Genomic DNA, 16934 nt, shown 5'->3' with positions numbered 1-16934 from the left:
AGTGTGAGTAGCTACTGGCAGCTAGGGGTGTGGCTTAAGTGTGTGTGGGAAACGACACGGGGAGGAGACTGTTCCTAACAACAATGGCGACTCCTGAAGAGATTAGCGCAGATGCTGCAAACTGGAGAGTATTTCTTCATTGATAGAAGAGCAAAGAACGACACTGAAGGCTTTATTCAATGGAAGGGATGTTTTTGCTCTTCTGCTCCTGCAAGAGTTCGGCTTCTCAGATGGTTCTGTGTAACGAACATGTTATGTCTGACCATGAAGTGATCACAGAAACACTCTAAGCTTTGTTAAACCGAGTTAAACTGTCCAACTTATACCTGCTTTCCTTTATATATTGCGGCGGCCTCATCCAGAGAACCCCCCCCACCACCCAAAAGTCCCGCCTCCACACGTTTCACTGTACACTCCTAATAACATGCATTCCTTCCGCCTGATTGGCAGCATAAACTGCACCTTCCTGTCATGTGAGTGGCGACTGTGGAAGTCAAAAGGCTAGAAATTAAAGGCCTGCCACGTACGCTCTCTCTCTCACACACACACACACACACACACACACACTTCCCCTGTCTCCTCCAGTGCTACCAAAAGAAGGAACAGTTTGATTAAATAATAGATGCGCGTTAAGGAGGGGTGCTCATGCAGACTGCCAGTCAAGGAGATAAGTAGATGTCCTTGCAGGCCGTAATGATGATAATTAGACCCGTAGCTGGTCGTGTCGAATATGATGACGAGGAATGCTGTTATTAACCTTTCTGGTTGGTCTGTGTGCTTTTATTCTCTGTCCTCGTGGCTTGTCTTTTGAAAGACTAACTAGGGGAGCAGATGTGGGCCAAAATCCACTTCCTGGTCTAGAATTTGGATGATGATTCTAAATGTACTCTATAAAAAAAAGGTGAGGTGATTATTCCATGCAGGGCTTTTGTTTTCTTTCTACTTTGTGAGTTCCGCTGTTTTTTGTTTAAAGCCAGCATGTCATGTGTGAAAGCATACTGTGTTTTTGGTGGTTTCACACTCTTACCCCCCTCAAACTTCTCACTCCAACCCTCCTGTGGTTTACGTTTGACAGGCTTCAACCATGCTCGACACTCACACACTCTCAACCACGCAGTCGCCTCTTTAATTGTCTGCTATTATCCCTCGTGCATATCCATCCGAGATGCTCTTCCTCCCTCTCCTCCTCCCCTCTTCACCGGAGAAGCTTCTCGCCACGCGTTGGATGTGGCGGTGCCCCTGTGTGTGCCGAGGAGAGAAAGGGGGGGGACCCTCTCAAGTGTGTTTGTTGTCACCGTGGTGCAAATTAACTCCAAAAAGAAGAGGCTCTCCGGGTCTGTCTGTTGCCTTCCTGGCTTCCTTTCCGCCCCCGCGCTCCCTCTCTCTTCAGAACGCTGACCAGAGGAGTTTAACAAGGGTGGCGAGGCGAGGGGGCAACCGAGGAGTGGGTGGCGCGTTCCTCTTCAAGCTGTTGGGCAACATGGGCCTCTTGTGCCCCAGACACCCCCAGCTTTATGCGCCAGCTAATCAACCTTCAACGCTAATGTGACTCTGGAGAGTGGAAACAGAAGTTCTGAGCATTTAACACGAGAGGAAACAGTTTGAAAAGGAATAATAATCACCGCATAATAATAATGATGATTAAAACTTCTCAGCCTTTTCACACTGAAAGCTACACGGAGTCTGAACCAAAGCTTCATTGTCGTGGTAAAGTCAAAGTAAAGCAGTGATGAAAAGTCCTTGGTTCCAGTTGTTTGGTCCGAGGTAAACGTGGAGATGAATGCTGTTTTTCAGCCCGTGCTGAAGGTCCTGCAGGTCCTGGATTTGGGTGAGAACCTCCTGGGGAACGAGGGCATGCAGGTGATCAGGGAGCCTCTGATGGTGAACTGCTCGCTGCTGCAGCTCGGCCTGGCCCAAGCCAACATCACGTGTGAAGGTACAACAATACATGTGCAGTAAGTCTTTTACATGCAGCAACATTCTTGTGATTGTATTTGAATCTACAACTGAAGTACAGATTCGGCCCGTTATAATATATCATTTATAACTATATTTTTTAGGAATAATTGTGTTAAATGTGGTTCACAACTTTGGTTTCATATCAACCACTTGCATGTCTGATTAGTGTTGAATAGGGATAGAAATGCAACTTGCAATCATCACTTTATGATTTATGGTAGCTAGCCAAGAGAGGTTTCCAAGATCAAACTAGCCTTGCAACTACTACTAAGCTGCTAACCCAGCCCCCTCTAACCTTTCAACCTTTTCTCTGGTGAAGGTGCTGTGGCGTTGGCCGAGTTCCTTGCAGAGAGTCGTCAGATTCAGCGGCTGGACCTCCGTCAGAATGAAGTAAAGGTTGGAGGCCTGATGGCCTTGTGTCTGGCCCTGAGGATCAACCGGTCTCTTGCTCGCCTGGATTTGGACCACATCCCTCCACAGGAACAGGTAGGCGCAGCTATCATCGTAGGTACACATCTGAATCCACTGAAAAACAGGTCGCGATGATGTAGAGAGAGAGCTGTACTGTTGGGTACTCAAATGTGGGCCAACTTTTCATAAACAATATCACATAAGGGCCACTGCTGTTCTGGAGCTTCCGATCGAATCACACATCTTCATTGCCAAGTTGTGAGGGTCTGAGAAGCCATCATTGGATACTGTTTGGAAAAGGGCCGGCACTTTAGAAAAATGCTTGGTAGGTAATTGGATGAGTGATCTGTCAATCTAACTCTTGCCGAAGTCAGTCGGGAGAAGAGTGAAAACATCTTTTCTTGATGCTACAGCAGCATCTACGCTAACCTCTTCAGGAGCCGCCATTGGTTGTACGGTCGCCTGTCCGTGTCATTGCGTCTCACACATACGCTCAAATACGCACGGTGCTGCCAGTAGCTTCTCACAGGATGCTGATTGGTCCGTATCACTGGTGGTCCGGACACAAACGCTTTAAGGTCTTCACATGCTGGGGCTTGTTGTTTTTGTCATAAATACTTTAACACAGAACGCAAATATTACACAGTAAAAAATGTCATTTTTTACTGTGTAATACTTGCGTCATCGTATTTCGAGGTTGATTGTTCTAAACTTCCGCTAAGCGAATAAAGTACAACCCAGAGGCTATGTAGTCTGAACCAAGATGGCAAAATGTATTACTCATTTTAACTTTGACAAGGGCAGCGAAGACCAGATCCACTCTTTCCTTTTTTACCTTTCACAATAAAAGCCCTTGACAAATACAATGCGCTCAACTGTGCACTCAGAGCATTTCTCTAAAAGGAATCTTAGAGTCAGTAGTTTAGGTTATCTGCCGGTATAAATAGTTTTAATTTTGACTTTTTGGCGAGTATTTTGCATTTTTGGGTTGTTTATTCGTCAGGTCCCTGGATTGTAAAGGCCTTTACCTGAGGCCTGATACGATGATATCTCGTGGTATCGCAAGAATGCAGCTGCCGTGCAAAGTAATGAACTTCTAATTTCAACTTTTGAACCAGCATGGAGGGGAAGTCCTTGAATTGCTAAGAAAAAAATGGAAATTTGAACATCTATGACATCCATAACAACTCCATCTGCTGCATGTGATACAATTAAAAACGGTCCACTAATTAGACCTTGTGGTGAGATTGTTTCGTCAACAGGATTATTTAAGGCATAAAAAACATGACTTGGTGTTATGAATAGTGATTTGACTTGTGTGAATGGACCTCCGCCCTGCCTGCTATAAACAGCACAGGCTACTGATGGTGCTCTCATATAGTAAAACGGATACACTCTGTGTTTCAGCTCTGCAGGCATTTAAATGACTGTTGGTGCTTTCATTTAAATTTCCCTTCCTAATTTAGAATGAAGGGGTACTGGTGACTGAGGATTACTTATCCTTAACGTCTTGTCTTTTGTGATGTATTCCGACTCACTGAGGTCTCATTTGTCATTTGGAGACACGACTAAGTCATTTGTGTCTCAGTTCATCAGTGATACTTGTTTTTTTTCCCCTCTTCACCATCCATGGCTGCAGAGGCCTGAGGAAAACGATGCCATAACTTTAATACATACCCCTGCTGGATTCACAAAATAATTACCCACACTTGCCATCTGTTTTGTCATGATTTTATCTCTGCTAACTTATTTGCATATTAAAGCATTAATTAAAATCTCCAAGGAACTGAATGCTTACTTTAAAATTAACTCTGAAGGCGATCCGTGCACAGCTTCCAGAGTTGTTTTATTTTTGTTTGCAGTGGTTTTTCTGTTTGTCTGCGTGTTGTTTACACGATTAAGTCAGATTTTTATGAAATGTCTCCTCTGGCTAAAGTCAAGCGGCAAGATGCGACAGATTTTGGAGAAGCAGCTTTTAAGAGCCATGACGCTTCTGTGAATGTGTGTCATTAAAGCTGGGACTTCTTTGTCGCCATCGTCGTCTTCTTCTTCTTCTTCTTCTTCCTCACTTTTGCACACACACCAAAGCCTCCATATTGGCGGCTCTGTTTTCATGCTCCTCTAAGCCGCCGAGAGACGTGATTAGCATTTTCACCATTGTCGGGAGTTAGTGTGGCTGGATATTTTAAGGGAATGGTAATAAGGGAATTTTTAAGCTCTGTCAGGTTTTGGAGTCACACAGCTGGGATTTGTCTTGGCGTGGCATATCCAGGTGGGAGGAGTGACGATTGTATTAAAAAGCAAATCTTTCCATCAGAAAACAGCGGGTGGCCAGATCAAGTGTTCTCGCTCAGTCACATTCCCCGGGTCGCCAAGGAATACGTGAAAATTTCATTCGTGTGAAGGAAAATAAGTGTGGGTATGAATGTGAGTGAGTGATGGAGGGGTTATGGCAGCACTTTGTGTGTGTTTGACAGAGTCGCTGATGTGGAGTTTGTATGTTCATAAGTGTGCCTTTTTGCATGTGTGTGGTTTTATGGCGATGCGGGGGGGCAATTGAAGATGCGCATATTTAAAAGGGGGGAAAAAAGAAGGTGGCAAGAGGGGAGGAAATCTGGGTCCTCTTGTCTTTGTTTACAAGTCAAATTTTTCATGTCTGTTGCCACGCTGCTCCATTTGATCACTGGCCTGTTTGCTGTTAATTATTAATTATTTACCCATCTAAAATATTCATGCTCCCTGGCCCTGGTGGAAAGCAGTCTTTTCTGACGGGCAAGTTCTCTCTGTAGCCACTGCAAGGTGGAGCTGTTTATACATCCTTATCAGTGGACTCGGTCAACCCAGCTAATGCACTAAACTTCCCCTGCCCGGCGCTCTATTAATCGCAGGTCGGGCGAAGCGGTCTCGGCAGCCTGTTTACCTGTTTGATGCTTAAATATTTGGCTTTGGATTTAGCCAACGTGAGCGTCCTGTCAGCCGTCCTCCAGCAGAGGAGTTCAGCGATAACGCTGGAGAGTGTCCTCTCCTGAATGTCGCATGTCAGCAAGGTGGAGCTGCTAGAGGCTGTCTCACTGAGTGATAATTACAGCAGCATGGCAGAGTGTGTGTGTGCGTGTGTGTGTAGGAAGGAGAGGCAACAGGAAGGAGGTTCAGTAGTTTGTTTCTGTGGACCAGTGGAGGGGGGGCGACAGGAGCAGTTGTGGGGTTTTGAAAGGAAGCCAGAGGAACAACAAAGTATCTTAATGCTGAAAGATATTTTTACTAACTTTACTTATGTGGTTAAATAAACCCTTACACTCTGAGGTCATTCTACGCATGTACAATCTGTCACAATGCTACTCTGCCCCAATTTCTACTTTTACGAAGTGTATAATGTGTCGTGTTTGTTGTGAGAAATGTTTAAATTCGATATGTTTATGAGACTATAGTCAAAAGTGGTCCTGTATACAATATATATAGAGAGGTGTGTCTAATGATTTGTTCTTCATATTTACATACATAAGGGGGTCAAAATGTTTGAAACACCGCTGAATAGAGAGCATCTTGTGATGTGATCACACCAATCGCAACACCATACAGGGCCAGAGGTGTAGAGTGGGACTAGATTAGATTGCATTAGATTGTACAGGTGTACCTAATAAAGTGTACCGGCTGTATATGACACCTTTCATATTAGAAATTAGGCGTTTGACTTTGATGCCGTCAAACACTTTGAAACCATGTGTCAATCTCTGTTGTCATCGGTGAACGCCTCACATGGTCATAGTTACAGGTAGAACAGCCCATCAGATGACTGAATAAGAGAATCTATTTTCTTTACTTTCATGAAACTGTGTCTTAAAAACAACAACCAGTCATCGTCGTTGGAACAGTTGCTCCAAGATGCAGGGCCGGACTTAACCCTGAACCACCACGGGGCCAAGGGGCTACAAATTATGGGAAATTAGCAATATAGCAAGGTGAAGGGTGAAATACAGTGAATCCTTTTTTTATTAAACCACACAAAATAAAAATCTATACCATAACGTCAAAGGCTTCCTTCGATCCCTAAAATGCATGCAGCCCTCTTTAAACACATTGTATTTGTGATCTTTACTTGTTAGTACCTTTCCACATAACGGTTGTATTGAATATGTAGCCATAATGAATCATGGCCTTAGAAATCAGATGTCTCACATGTGTTGATGTCCATTAAAGCGATCTGCTGCGGCTATTCTTTATTTCATCCAACAACCTTGACTGTTCACGCCTCAGAGCAGTCTGCTGGCTTTAGATCACATCGCTGTGAATGTGAGAGGTTTCGGGAGTGACATCCGAGAACAGTTACATGTGTTTGTACGGGTCTGTGGAGAGATTGCTGTGGGAAATGCAGTGCACAGAGGGCACCGTCAGAAGGAGTGCGGAGTCTTATTTTAGGAACAGCGTGAAACAAAGAGGTCTCTGGGTATGTTTTCGGGCACCCTTCCTGTCACGGTCAGTCCCAGTAGGGTGGCTGGGTGACAGGATGGCCTGACCATGCATGTAGTCGGCACTCAGGTTTCAGTTGCATCATGATGACACCGGTGCTCTGGGGAACAGAGTACGTAGGCAGACAACAGCAACCAGGCAGAACAAACCTCCAAGCAACGCCTCAGAGGGCAGCGGGGAACGGCTCCGAGCAGGAGGGGGGGGGGGGGGTTCACACTGCTACCTGATCAGTCAGTCACCTACTGGAACCACACCACACAATACAGCTCAGAGAGCATAGAGGAAAGACTGTTTTTACCAAGTGAATCACTGGAGAACGTCTTATTTCTGATGACCAACAGAAATCCATCCTTTAATGGAGAATAAGAAGAGAGTTCTCAGTGAATTAACATTTCCTGTATTGAATCCAGAAGGAGAATATGTACTCTTATAGTAATTTAAAACATTAGACAACAGTATCCGACAAATGTAAAATGAGATATACATATAATGAAGGTGAATGGAATTGAACTTGAATGATGGAAAAAATCCTTTTAATATATTCAAAAGTGGCGTCCGTTTCCAGAAACTGTCCCTGTGATTCGGGAAAATCCATGGAATTGACTGTCAACAGTTTGTATAGGGATTACATGCAGGGCCACAGCAAGGATTAAAAGTGCTCTGGTCATGAGTCTGGGGCCCAGCTCCCTCTGGAAAAAAAAAGATATTTTAAGATTCTTTTAAATTATTTCTACATTTGATTTATTCAATTAACTGTTCAGTTATATTGTCTGTAAATTGTAAGTCCCAACATAGATCAAAACACTGTTCCAAAGCCTTCGTAACACTCGCAGGAATGTAGTTCTGGTTGGTATACCACATCTTAAAAGTGGACATAAACATACAAGTCTAACATTACCTGCCCCGAGTTTTTTCTTTGGGTTTATTAATGTTTCAATTCAAAACAACTTTATTATAGAATATGTACCTTGTGATCACAAAATCACCCAAAATGATTCAGCTCTTAAAACTGAATTTTGACACAGTAGCCATCCTAGTTGATGTTTTACTTTCAAAATTGTTGTGAATCCTTGATTTGCAGTTAGAACGGCCCACATTATTTTGGCATTTTGATTTAAACGTAGCAGATTTGTCAGCTCAACATTCCTTCTGTGAACTTGTGAAATAGTAAAACAAAAATAGCTTTCAACATTAACAATGCTGTTTAGTCAAATCCCTACCCTACCCGTACGTTATGTAACTTAAGAATAGTGACACCAGACTCTCTTTATTCATTTCACTCATTTGTTGTGTTATGGTATCAGAATGATGACGACAGTAACAATTAGATACAACATAGAATATAGGCTCTTGATTTGTGACCTTGGCAACTATCATGTTTTGACAAAATAATATACATTTTTTTTGGCATGTTCTCATCAAATGGGATGAAAATAGTGCATATACGTAGCTGCCGTAAATGGGAAAAAAAATCTCTCCTTGGGAGGATGCCCTCGCATCCCCTTAGGTTTGGGCTGAGCCTCGAATGTTTACAACATCTGGCTCCGCCCCTGGTCTGGAGCCTTGGGGCCTTTACATGCTTTGCAGGGTTGTTATCCAGTGTTGTCTCCAGATTTGTAGAATCACCAATTTTCACGACCTCAGTGTCCCCAATTGCAGCTATAGCCCCAATTACATTACACCAAAGAACTATAGGAAGCCTTTTTCAATGCTTTCAGCCCCAACAACAACATTATATTGACATATTTTGTATTGAGGCAGACACCTCAGTCTTGCATCTTCAACCCTTGACGGATTGAACTATCTGCATGGATGGTTAACACTGTCATTGGTGTTTACTGGGTGAACTGACCCTTTATAGAATAAAAGAATCAATCATTTTGATTTAATTCATAACGTTTGAATACATTGTGACCCATCTACCTAGCCAGCACAGCAGACTAGTGTTTCAAATAAAGAATGCATTTTTGAAAACAGCTGACTATGTAAATAAAATGTGTGAAAATGTGAATGAAAGTGTCACGTCAGGTTTCCCAGTCTGGTACCAAGTCAAAGCTACAGACTCGTTGATGTGAGCTTCATACTGTCAGACGACAGAACGTTCATTTTCAAAGCCACAACACTCCTGTAGTGTCCCTCGTTGTGTCCCTCTCTAAAATGCAACATTACTTGTGCAGAGAGTCGACTTTTCCTCCTGATACCTCTGAAAGGGACAAAGCTGGATGAGTTACTCCAGCAGATGAGGGGAGGGGGGGGGGGGGGGGGGGGGGGGGGGGGGGGGGGGCATGGGTTGCTCAGGGGGGTTCGGGGGTGTGGGTGGGGGGGGCAATCCCCTGTCTCTCTGCAAACACAACAACAACAGCAGCAACACACTCCTCGCTGCACTCCTGATGTATTTTCAGGCAAAAACAGGCATATTTGCCAGCTGTGTAATTTACTGCGGCTCTCATTTGCATATTAAAGCCTTAATTAGCCCCTCTGAGCATGTGTGTGCGCCTGTGTGTGTTTCTGTGTGAGTGAGGGTTGTGTGTGTGTGTGGGGGGGGGGGGGGGGGGGTAGTGTAATCACTTGGACGTGTAGTCAGGGGAAGGGGAAGGGGGGGGGATCAGCATTTCGGGGTCTGGATTGGGGCCGGAGGGGAGCGGATTCACTTCCCGCCCCGGTTCCCCCCTGTGGACCGGCTGGTTCTGATGCGGAGCGAGGTGGAGCTCTTTGATGAATAACACTCGACATGTCTCCTTGTCATTTTTAATCACTCCCACTCTCCCAAACCGAGAGGTGTGACCTGCACTATCACGGGAAGAAGGGATGTGTTTTTCTATCCTCTCAGTGAGTGGAGGTGATGGAGAACAGTCAGGAGAGCAGGTGGGAACAAGGAAACACTACACTCTTTTTAACGTACTCATTGGCAAACTGTAACACAACTTTTAGCACACAGTGTTAACAAGTGTTGATTGGAAATCTCCTGAAACATGATTGGCCCTCAGTTGTTCCCTCAAGTATCTTCAAAGTTACAAAAATGTTTTTTGCACACTGTTCAAAAATGTAACATATACATTGTGTAGCTGCTTGTTCCAGCAATTCACTAAATATAATCCACACTACCAAGTAATTCATTCATTATGAACCTAAAGCTGCACTATTACATCAAATTACATATTATAGATGTCCCTACTTCATCTGAATATTGATTTTAAAATAATAAAAAATACGGTTATGTGTGTTTGAATCATACAGTAAGGAGTAATAGTTCAACATTTTGGGAAATAGACTTATTTGGCTTCTTTGTGAGTGTGACATGAGAAGCTTGATATTTAAAGCTAAAGCCAAGGAGTGATTAGCCTAGCTTACTATTAAGACTGGAAGCAGGTAGAAACAGGTAGCCTCTGTGCTAAGTGAAAAGATATATCTACATAACACCTCTTACGCTCACTAATTGTCTCAATTGTTTAAAATGTGAAAACAACTATTTGGTTTTACTGTAGCGGTGCAAATGATACGGATATTTAATGCTTAAAAGAGATACCTCAGAGAAAAACCTCACTTATCCTTACCTCTAGTGGGATCTAGCTATGCTAACAGCTGTGTGCTACAGTATCTGTCTCTTAGATTTCTCTCTTCACCCCAATACAATGGAAGTCAACAGAATTGTATCTGTGGTGCTCACAACATTGACCAATCATGTTTCAAAAATCAGAGATTTAACAACAGCATCTCTTTCCAGAAACAGTGCCCCGCTTGTAGTCATCCACAGATCTTGCTCTGAACAGTAACACAGCAACTATTATCAGTGGAAGTAAAAGTCACGATAGCAGGGACCAGTACATTCCATTCACCTCCATTGTATTGGAGTTGAGCCACACCATGAAGAGAGGAAACATGTTTTGTGACTGGGGTGAATGAAAACCTTTACTTAAGGATTTTGTTACCCATCAGACCGACTCCTACTTCAGAGGATAAAGTCATTGTCAGCATAATACTGCATAGTTGTATTGTTTATTTTCCTTAGAGTGAGCCCGGCCGGCACGCTGCAGGCCGACACAAAATTCACAGTTTCACTGGTGAAACGAAGTTCCTTTATCAAAACTTTATTCACTTAGCAGCTTTGCAACACAAACAATTTTCAGAAGCCACAAGGTGGTTTTATGCAGAGCAGGCTTTTCTCACTGGTCATAGCCCAGTAAGTCCACATTCCTCATTCAGACATGCAAGACGCTCGCTCAAACAACTTGGCATAATGACCAAAACACTGGAAGTTCTGCAATTGATATGGGCCTCCTCTGCATAAGGGGGCATATGTATATAAGCCCCGCATAAGTGGGGGTATCGGATCGCATCGCCTTTCAACGGGCATGTCCTGAGGCGCCACGCTCAAACAGTCACCCATCAGCAGCTGGCAGCCTCTCATCTGACTACCATGAAGCCCCATGCGTGTCTATCCCTCTCGCTCCCTTCATCCACAAGCCACATCCCTTTCACTTTTGAATGGCGGGCTGACTGCAGAATTTGCCCCTGTCCACCATGCGCGCTGAATATTTAACCATGAATATGAAATATCTTGGCAAGACTTCAACCACCTTCAAGAGTGAGAGCCCCTCCAACTCTCTCTCAGCATACGCTCACCCTCCCAGTGCCCCTCTCCTTTTTTTGCACTCGTGGGTCGATCATCCCATCCCTGTATGGAGGGATGTCAGGAGAGGAAGTGGTGAATGATCTTCTCCGGTTGGGCTCCAAAGTCACCGATTGAAGGCGAAACTCCAGACACCGGAGCTCTGTGGATGATAAGGTGAGGGCTCTGGTGGAAAGAGGAGACTGACAGAGTGAGGGAAAACACAACGGCTGAGGAGTTCTGCTTTGGCGAATTGCCTCCTTTTGCTTTTATCTCCATTCAAGGCCCTCCCTACATCCTCACTGCCAGACAAGTTTCCCCTCTCCTTCACCTCAATCCACAAAGGGGACAGCTGTGCCAATTGCAGATCAATACCGGCCTGCGATGATCAGCACTTAACATGTTCCATCCCAGACCGTCAGTGGGAACCAATTTGTTTATGGAGATTTAATTGAGTTATTGTTTAAAAGTATGATTTGAAAACATGGCCTGTGTTAGCTCATTGGGTTTGTGTTTCGTCAACGTCCACATCCCTCCTGCTTGGTATGGAAATCCAAGGCCACATTCAAGGCCACGTTCAAGGCCACAGTTAGATCACGATTCTCTGCTCTGGGCCAGACATCCTCACCTAATGGATCCTCAAGGAGGGAAATGCTTTTATTTGACAGTGTCTGAATGACTTTCAGGATATTCAAATCGTAATGAATTTGTTTGATGCTAGAATCTAGAATCTAGCTTTGTCAAGCGAGACTTCTTTATTTTTCTTTATATTTCCCACACCAGCCATGTTGCAGAATGTGACACTCATCACTAATTGCCAGCACACATGGATTTACCGAATAGACCGAAGAAGTAGCCCAGGTATGGTAGGCCGAATTTGACAAATGTGTAGAATTTTTGCTTTCCTGCAGAGTTGATACTGGGAAATAGGACAGTGGAATATCCCAAAACACTGTGGTCGTGTATAAAACAATAGGCACAAGTGTCATACTCTCATACGGACACTGTGTCTGTCGACAGTAGAGCTCTGCTACCTGACCCGTACCTGAAAGGGCCTTGACAAAGTATCAGGTCAAGTTTGAGTCATTTTGTGTTCAGTTTTCAACTTGTGCAGAGCTTACACACATTGGTCTATTACAAAATATGTTATGGTGGGTTCAATTCAATGAGCACATTCATGATCAAGAGAGGATGAACCCTTTTCATTGTGGGCACTAATGAGCTTTTGTCTTGTGTCAACCAGATGCACTCTGTACGCAATATACTGTATCTGATGGCTGGATTTTCATTAATTCAAATATTATTTATATTCATAGTCCCCAGAAGATTGACCCTATTGAATTAGGTGATCCTGTGATCTTAAACCCAGCTCCGGCCATACAGTCACGTTTCAAGATCCAAGTTAATCGGCATGATTTAGTCAACATCACACAACTGCCAAGAATTGCTGACCAAATTCATGCTGCTCAGAGGAAAAACTGTCCTTGCGCTGGAGTCCATGTTAAGTCAATTTAGACATTTATTTGTCCTAAATGTGATTCATTACAGAATGAAAAATACAGTAAGCCAGATTTAACAGCCAAAATGAAAGCCTCTACACCACCTCTTGTCCTACGGTCCTGTCTTGCATGTCCCTCATCCTCTATCCTGGCAACATCCTCCACTGTCCCATTGCCCCCCCAAGTCTGGTCCAGGCACCATGGAGGGGAGGTAATTGGATTTGTTGTCACCTCCACTGGCTGGCAGGCCTGGCCTGTCTACTCAGCTTAGTGATGAAGACATCAGTGTGACAGGGACCCTGGGAGAGGATCAGCCAGTGTCCTGGACGCCACTAATAAAGCTGTGGTCATGCCACGGCCATGCCGCCACGGCTGCAGCCAGCTGTTACCTCTGCCACCTCTCCTCCAGTGCCGAGGCCCATTCCACGGCTTAGGGAGTGTGTGTGTGTGTGTGTGTGTGTATGTGTGGGGGGGTTGACATGGTGAATGCAGAGTGGGCAGCTTTATTAAAACAGATGCCAGTCCCCCCTTCGCTCTGTTGGAGAGGTCAGAGAAACACTCCACAAACACTCCTCTGTGGTTCCGGGCAATGCTGGCACAAGGCCCCAGTGTCCTGGTATTCCCTGTGACGTACTGTGTCGCCAGGCATCTTATTAAAGCACTGACAGGAGGCCAGCCAAAGTCAAGGTCTGTAGTTTAGGCTTCACTGCGGTTGTCCCCTGGTTCACCCCATCAGGGATCAACGAGTTATATCCTCAGTGTCCTGCAAAACACGTTGCCTTTAAACAGTCTACTAATTAATGCAAAAATAAATTCTAGTTGATCTTCCAACAGATACTTAGATATAGAGATGGGAAATGTTTTCAAAAAACAAGTCAACCAATCAATTTGAAGTACAAAATGGAAAGTAACCAATATGCATGTCAGTGTTTTTATTATAATTTAATATTACCACAGTATGTGTCGTATTAAAATGTGAGTGTTGTGGATATGAGGCTGACCTGGCACCTGTGCAGTACAGGGTGTGCACTGATTATGTGATATCAGTGATGGCTGAAGCTACGACAGTGAGATGCAGTGATGACAGTGGTGATAATGTGGTTGTAATGGTGGTGTTGGGGCAACGACAGCATGTCAGGATTGAGGCTGTGATAAAGTGACTGGATGCATGATAGCATGGTAGTGATGAAAGTGTAATGTTGATGACACTTGTTTTTGTTTCATTTTTTTTTTACATTTTCTACAAAACACACATTCTTTAGATTGCCACAAATCACGCTCCAAATATGTTTCTGTGGGGAAATTTAGATTTTTCAGCAAAATCTAAAGCCGAGCTCCTTTATGTACCTTCAGAGGCCTTATGGGTAAACGTTTGGCATTATGAGCGGTGATGCGTTCACTTGCTGTTGTAGTTACGTACTGAAGTGTCTTCAAACAGTGATGTGTTCACTGACTCTTGTGGCCACGATTACAGGCAATTTGCACCATTGCATGTGCTCCCAAAGTCTCGGGTTTATATCCAAAAAGGAAGCTGCAGAGCAAGTCATTCCTTAATCGTTTATTTCTCTTCAGTCAGTTCTATCTGAAAATATGTGAATTATCGATGCTTTGACAAAAAAGACACAAACAAACCTTTGAACACCTAAATAGCCAATATAGAGATGAACTAAATCTATATGAAAACCAGATGAGTGCTGCATAAGCAAGGCATGTGCCCTTAAGGAAACAAAAGTGCAGAGTAGTCTGCCATTATTTATTTATCTGCTGCATGTATTACTTTTGTCTCTGCACTATGAATTTAAATATGATTAATAAGGAGACATTTTAGTGGACTTCAATTTTCATACAGCCAAGGAAAGGCTGCTGTCCATTTAATGTTGTAGCTGCTTTATTAGATGCTCCGCAGTGAGCACACAGTCCAACCAAGTAGAAAACAACACAGAGAGCAACTTCCTTTGCCAAATGTTGGTTACAAAGTGTGCTACAAATATACGTATTTTACTTTTTATTTATTATTTTTAGTACTAATATCGTGAAAAATATTTGATAATCAGCCTCTCCACTGTAGTTATTCACATTTTTAGACTATCGATCCTCAAAGTCTCTTTATATCTTATTTCAGCAACGATTTGACCTCTCCTCATGGGGATTAAGTTGAACAGTGCCTCTCACAGCAGGCCAGTCTGTCCCCCTCAAACTGACTGCTGTTCAACAACATAAGACCATAATGCAATATATAAATGCAATACCATTTCCAATGGAACAGTAATAAAGATCGAGAAACACTAACCGTGACATTTTTGGTAGTACCCGCTGAGTTTGAAAATATCGAATTAACGTTAACATTGTGAGAGCTGTTACAATGCTCACAGTATTTTGAATCATTTGAAAGGTGGTCATAGTAAACTGGATGAGCTAGCTAGCTAGCCAGAACGGCCCAGTCACCAGGAAAAAAGGTCGGCATTGTACGATTTATGCAAACGTCGGATAGATTGAATGTCAACGCTTTTAAGTTCGGCAGAGCAAGTGAAGGAGTGTATCAAGCCGGCGTTTTTGAAAGTTCGGTGGTATAATAACTAGTATAACAAGTGATAAAATTCACTTAGGAGGAGAGGGATGGGTCAAACAAACACAGGACGTTCACCCAGGAGACGGCTATTCGTGTCCCACGTGAAACCAAAAGTAAACGATGACTCTGCGCTTATTAGGCAACGTTGTTATGCTTTTTAGGTAACGTTACGTAAGACAGTCCACGAAAGGCAATTATTATTTATTTATCATAGTTAAGTTATGTTATGATTTTAAGACAAACCATGATGTTTTTTCTAACCGTAACCAAGTTGTGTTGCCTAAACCTTTCCAATCTGTTCAACACAATAACCATGTGGCATTGAGTGCTTGTGTAAGTGAGATACGAGGCTGTTATAAAGGCATTTATGAAACTTGTTTTTTGGTTCGGAAATTTTGACATTCAACATATACTGTCGTTTGCAGAAACGTACAATGCCAGCATCTTTTTCTGGGGACTGGGTTTTGAACAACTAAGCCAACATCACTTGTGTTTGAATTTAACATTGAGTGTGTGTGACACCAGACCAGCATCCCCTGAGGTCAAAAGGTCAAAGGTCATCCACCTGGAGTCAGTGGTCAAGGAGGACATTCACCTTGAGGCCAGACATCATCTTCGAACACCCGCCCCCCCCATAAACAAGGACCTGTTACCACATGACCATAGTTTCCATCCCATAGTTTTAGTCATTGTTAAATACTACAGAATAGTGTCTCATTGGGGTTGATTCCATTCCCTGTGGCGGCACAACACTGATTTGCCCCTCTGGAGGTGGACAGAACACGGTCAGGAGTCCACAAATGGAGACAAAACTTTTGCTGCTCAATATCACAAATTTGCCTCAGAAGGTTCTACAATCCGTACAACATACGACATCCTCTGTCTTTGGACCATCGCGTCATAAAAGCAAAAACTGCCCCAAAAAAGGCCTTTAATAACACGAGTAATTAAAAAAAGGAAGAAACCAAATTTTATAAAACACAAAATAACACAGGTCTCTATTTAAGGGCTCGTTCCACCAGGTGGTGTGAGAACAGATCACGACAGATGGCTTGGTGGTTAATAACGGTGATTAAGATGCTCTCTGACAGATGACCTGGCATGACGAAGGTGTAGGTGACCTATATTCCGTCCGCTCACAAACACACCGCACCAACACGGTGACCTCGGAGAACATGTCGGGGGCGACTGCTGTCACCTGAAACATTTCCGTACATATGGCAGCTCAGCTCAATCTGCTGAGATGGCCGGCTCTCCCTCCTCTGCATTTACACACACTCTAGTATACGATATATGGTAGACACCAACATACTCCCATAAGCCGCGAGTACACATGTATGAAAACTATTTGCATATATTTACTAATGACTATATCAGATAATTGCTGTGTGCTGATGAATAACAGCTGCTATCAGCTGAT

At 43.5% G+C, this 16934-nt stretch overlaps 1 protein-coding gene across 1 annotated transcript in view; it reads left to right on the top strand.

Annotated features, from left to right (window-relative positions):
* The window catches only part of LOC142968102 (protein phosphatase 1 regulatory subunit 37), a 67346-nt gene that overhangs the window by 32168 nt on the left and 18244 nt on the right, over positions 1–16934 (top strand). The window contains exons 10-11 of the mRNA XM_076107851.1: positions 1795–1936; positions 2279–2445. Coding sequence (XP_075963966.1) covers positions 1795–1936; positions 2279–2445 — 309 coding nt within the window. The remainder of the gene's footprint in view (positions 1–1794; positions 1937–2278; positions 2446–16934) is intronic.

The sequence above is a fragment of the Anarhichas minor genome, unplaced genomic scaffold (genome assembly GCF_050575085.1).
Source record: "Anarhichas minor isolate MPS153535 unplaced genomic scaffold, ASM5057508v1 ptg000040l, whole genome shotgun sequence".
NCBI lineage: Eukaryota > Metazoa > Chordata > Actinopteri > Perciformes > Anarhichadidae > Anarhichas > Anarhichas minor.
Note: the sequence above shows the minus strand (reverse complement) of the source record. Positions and strands in the feature narration are given on the sequence as shown.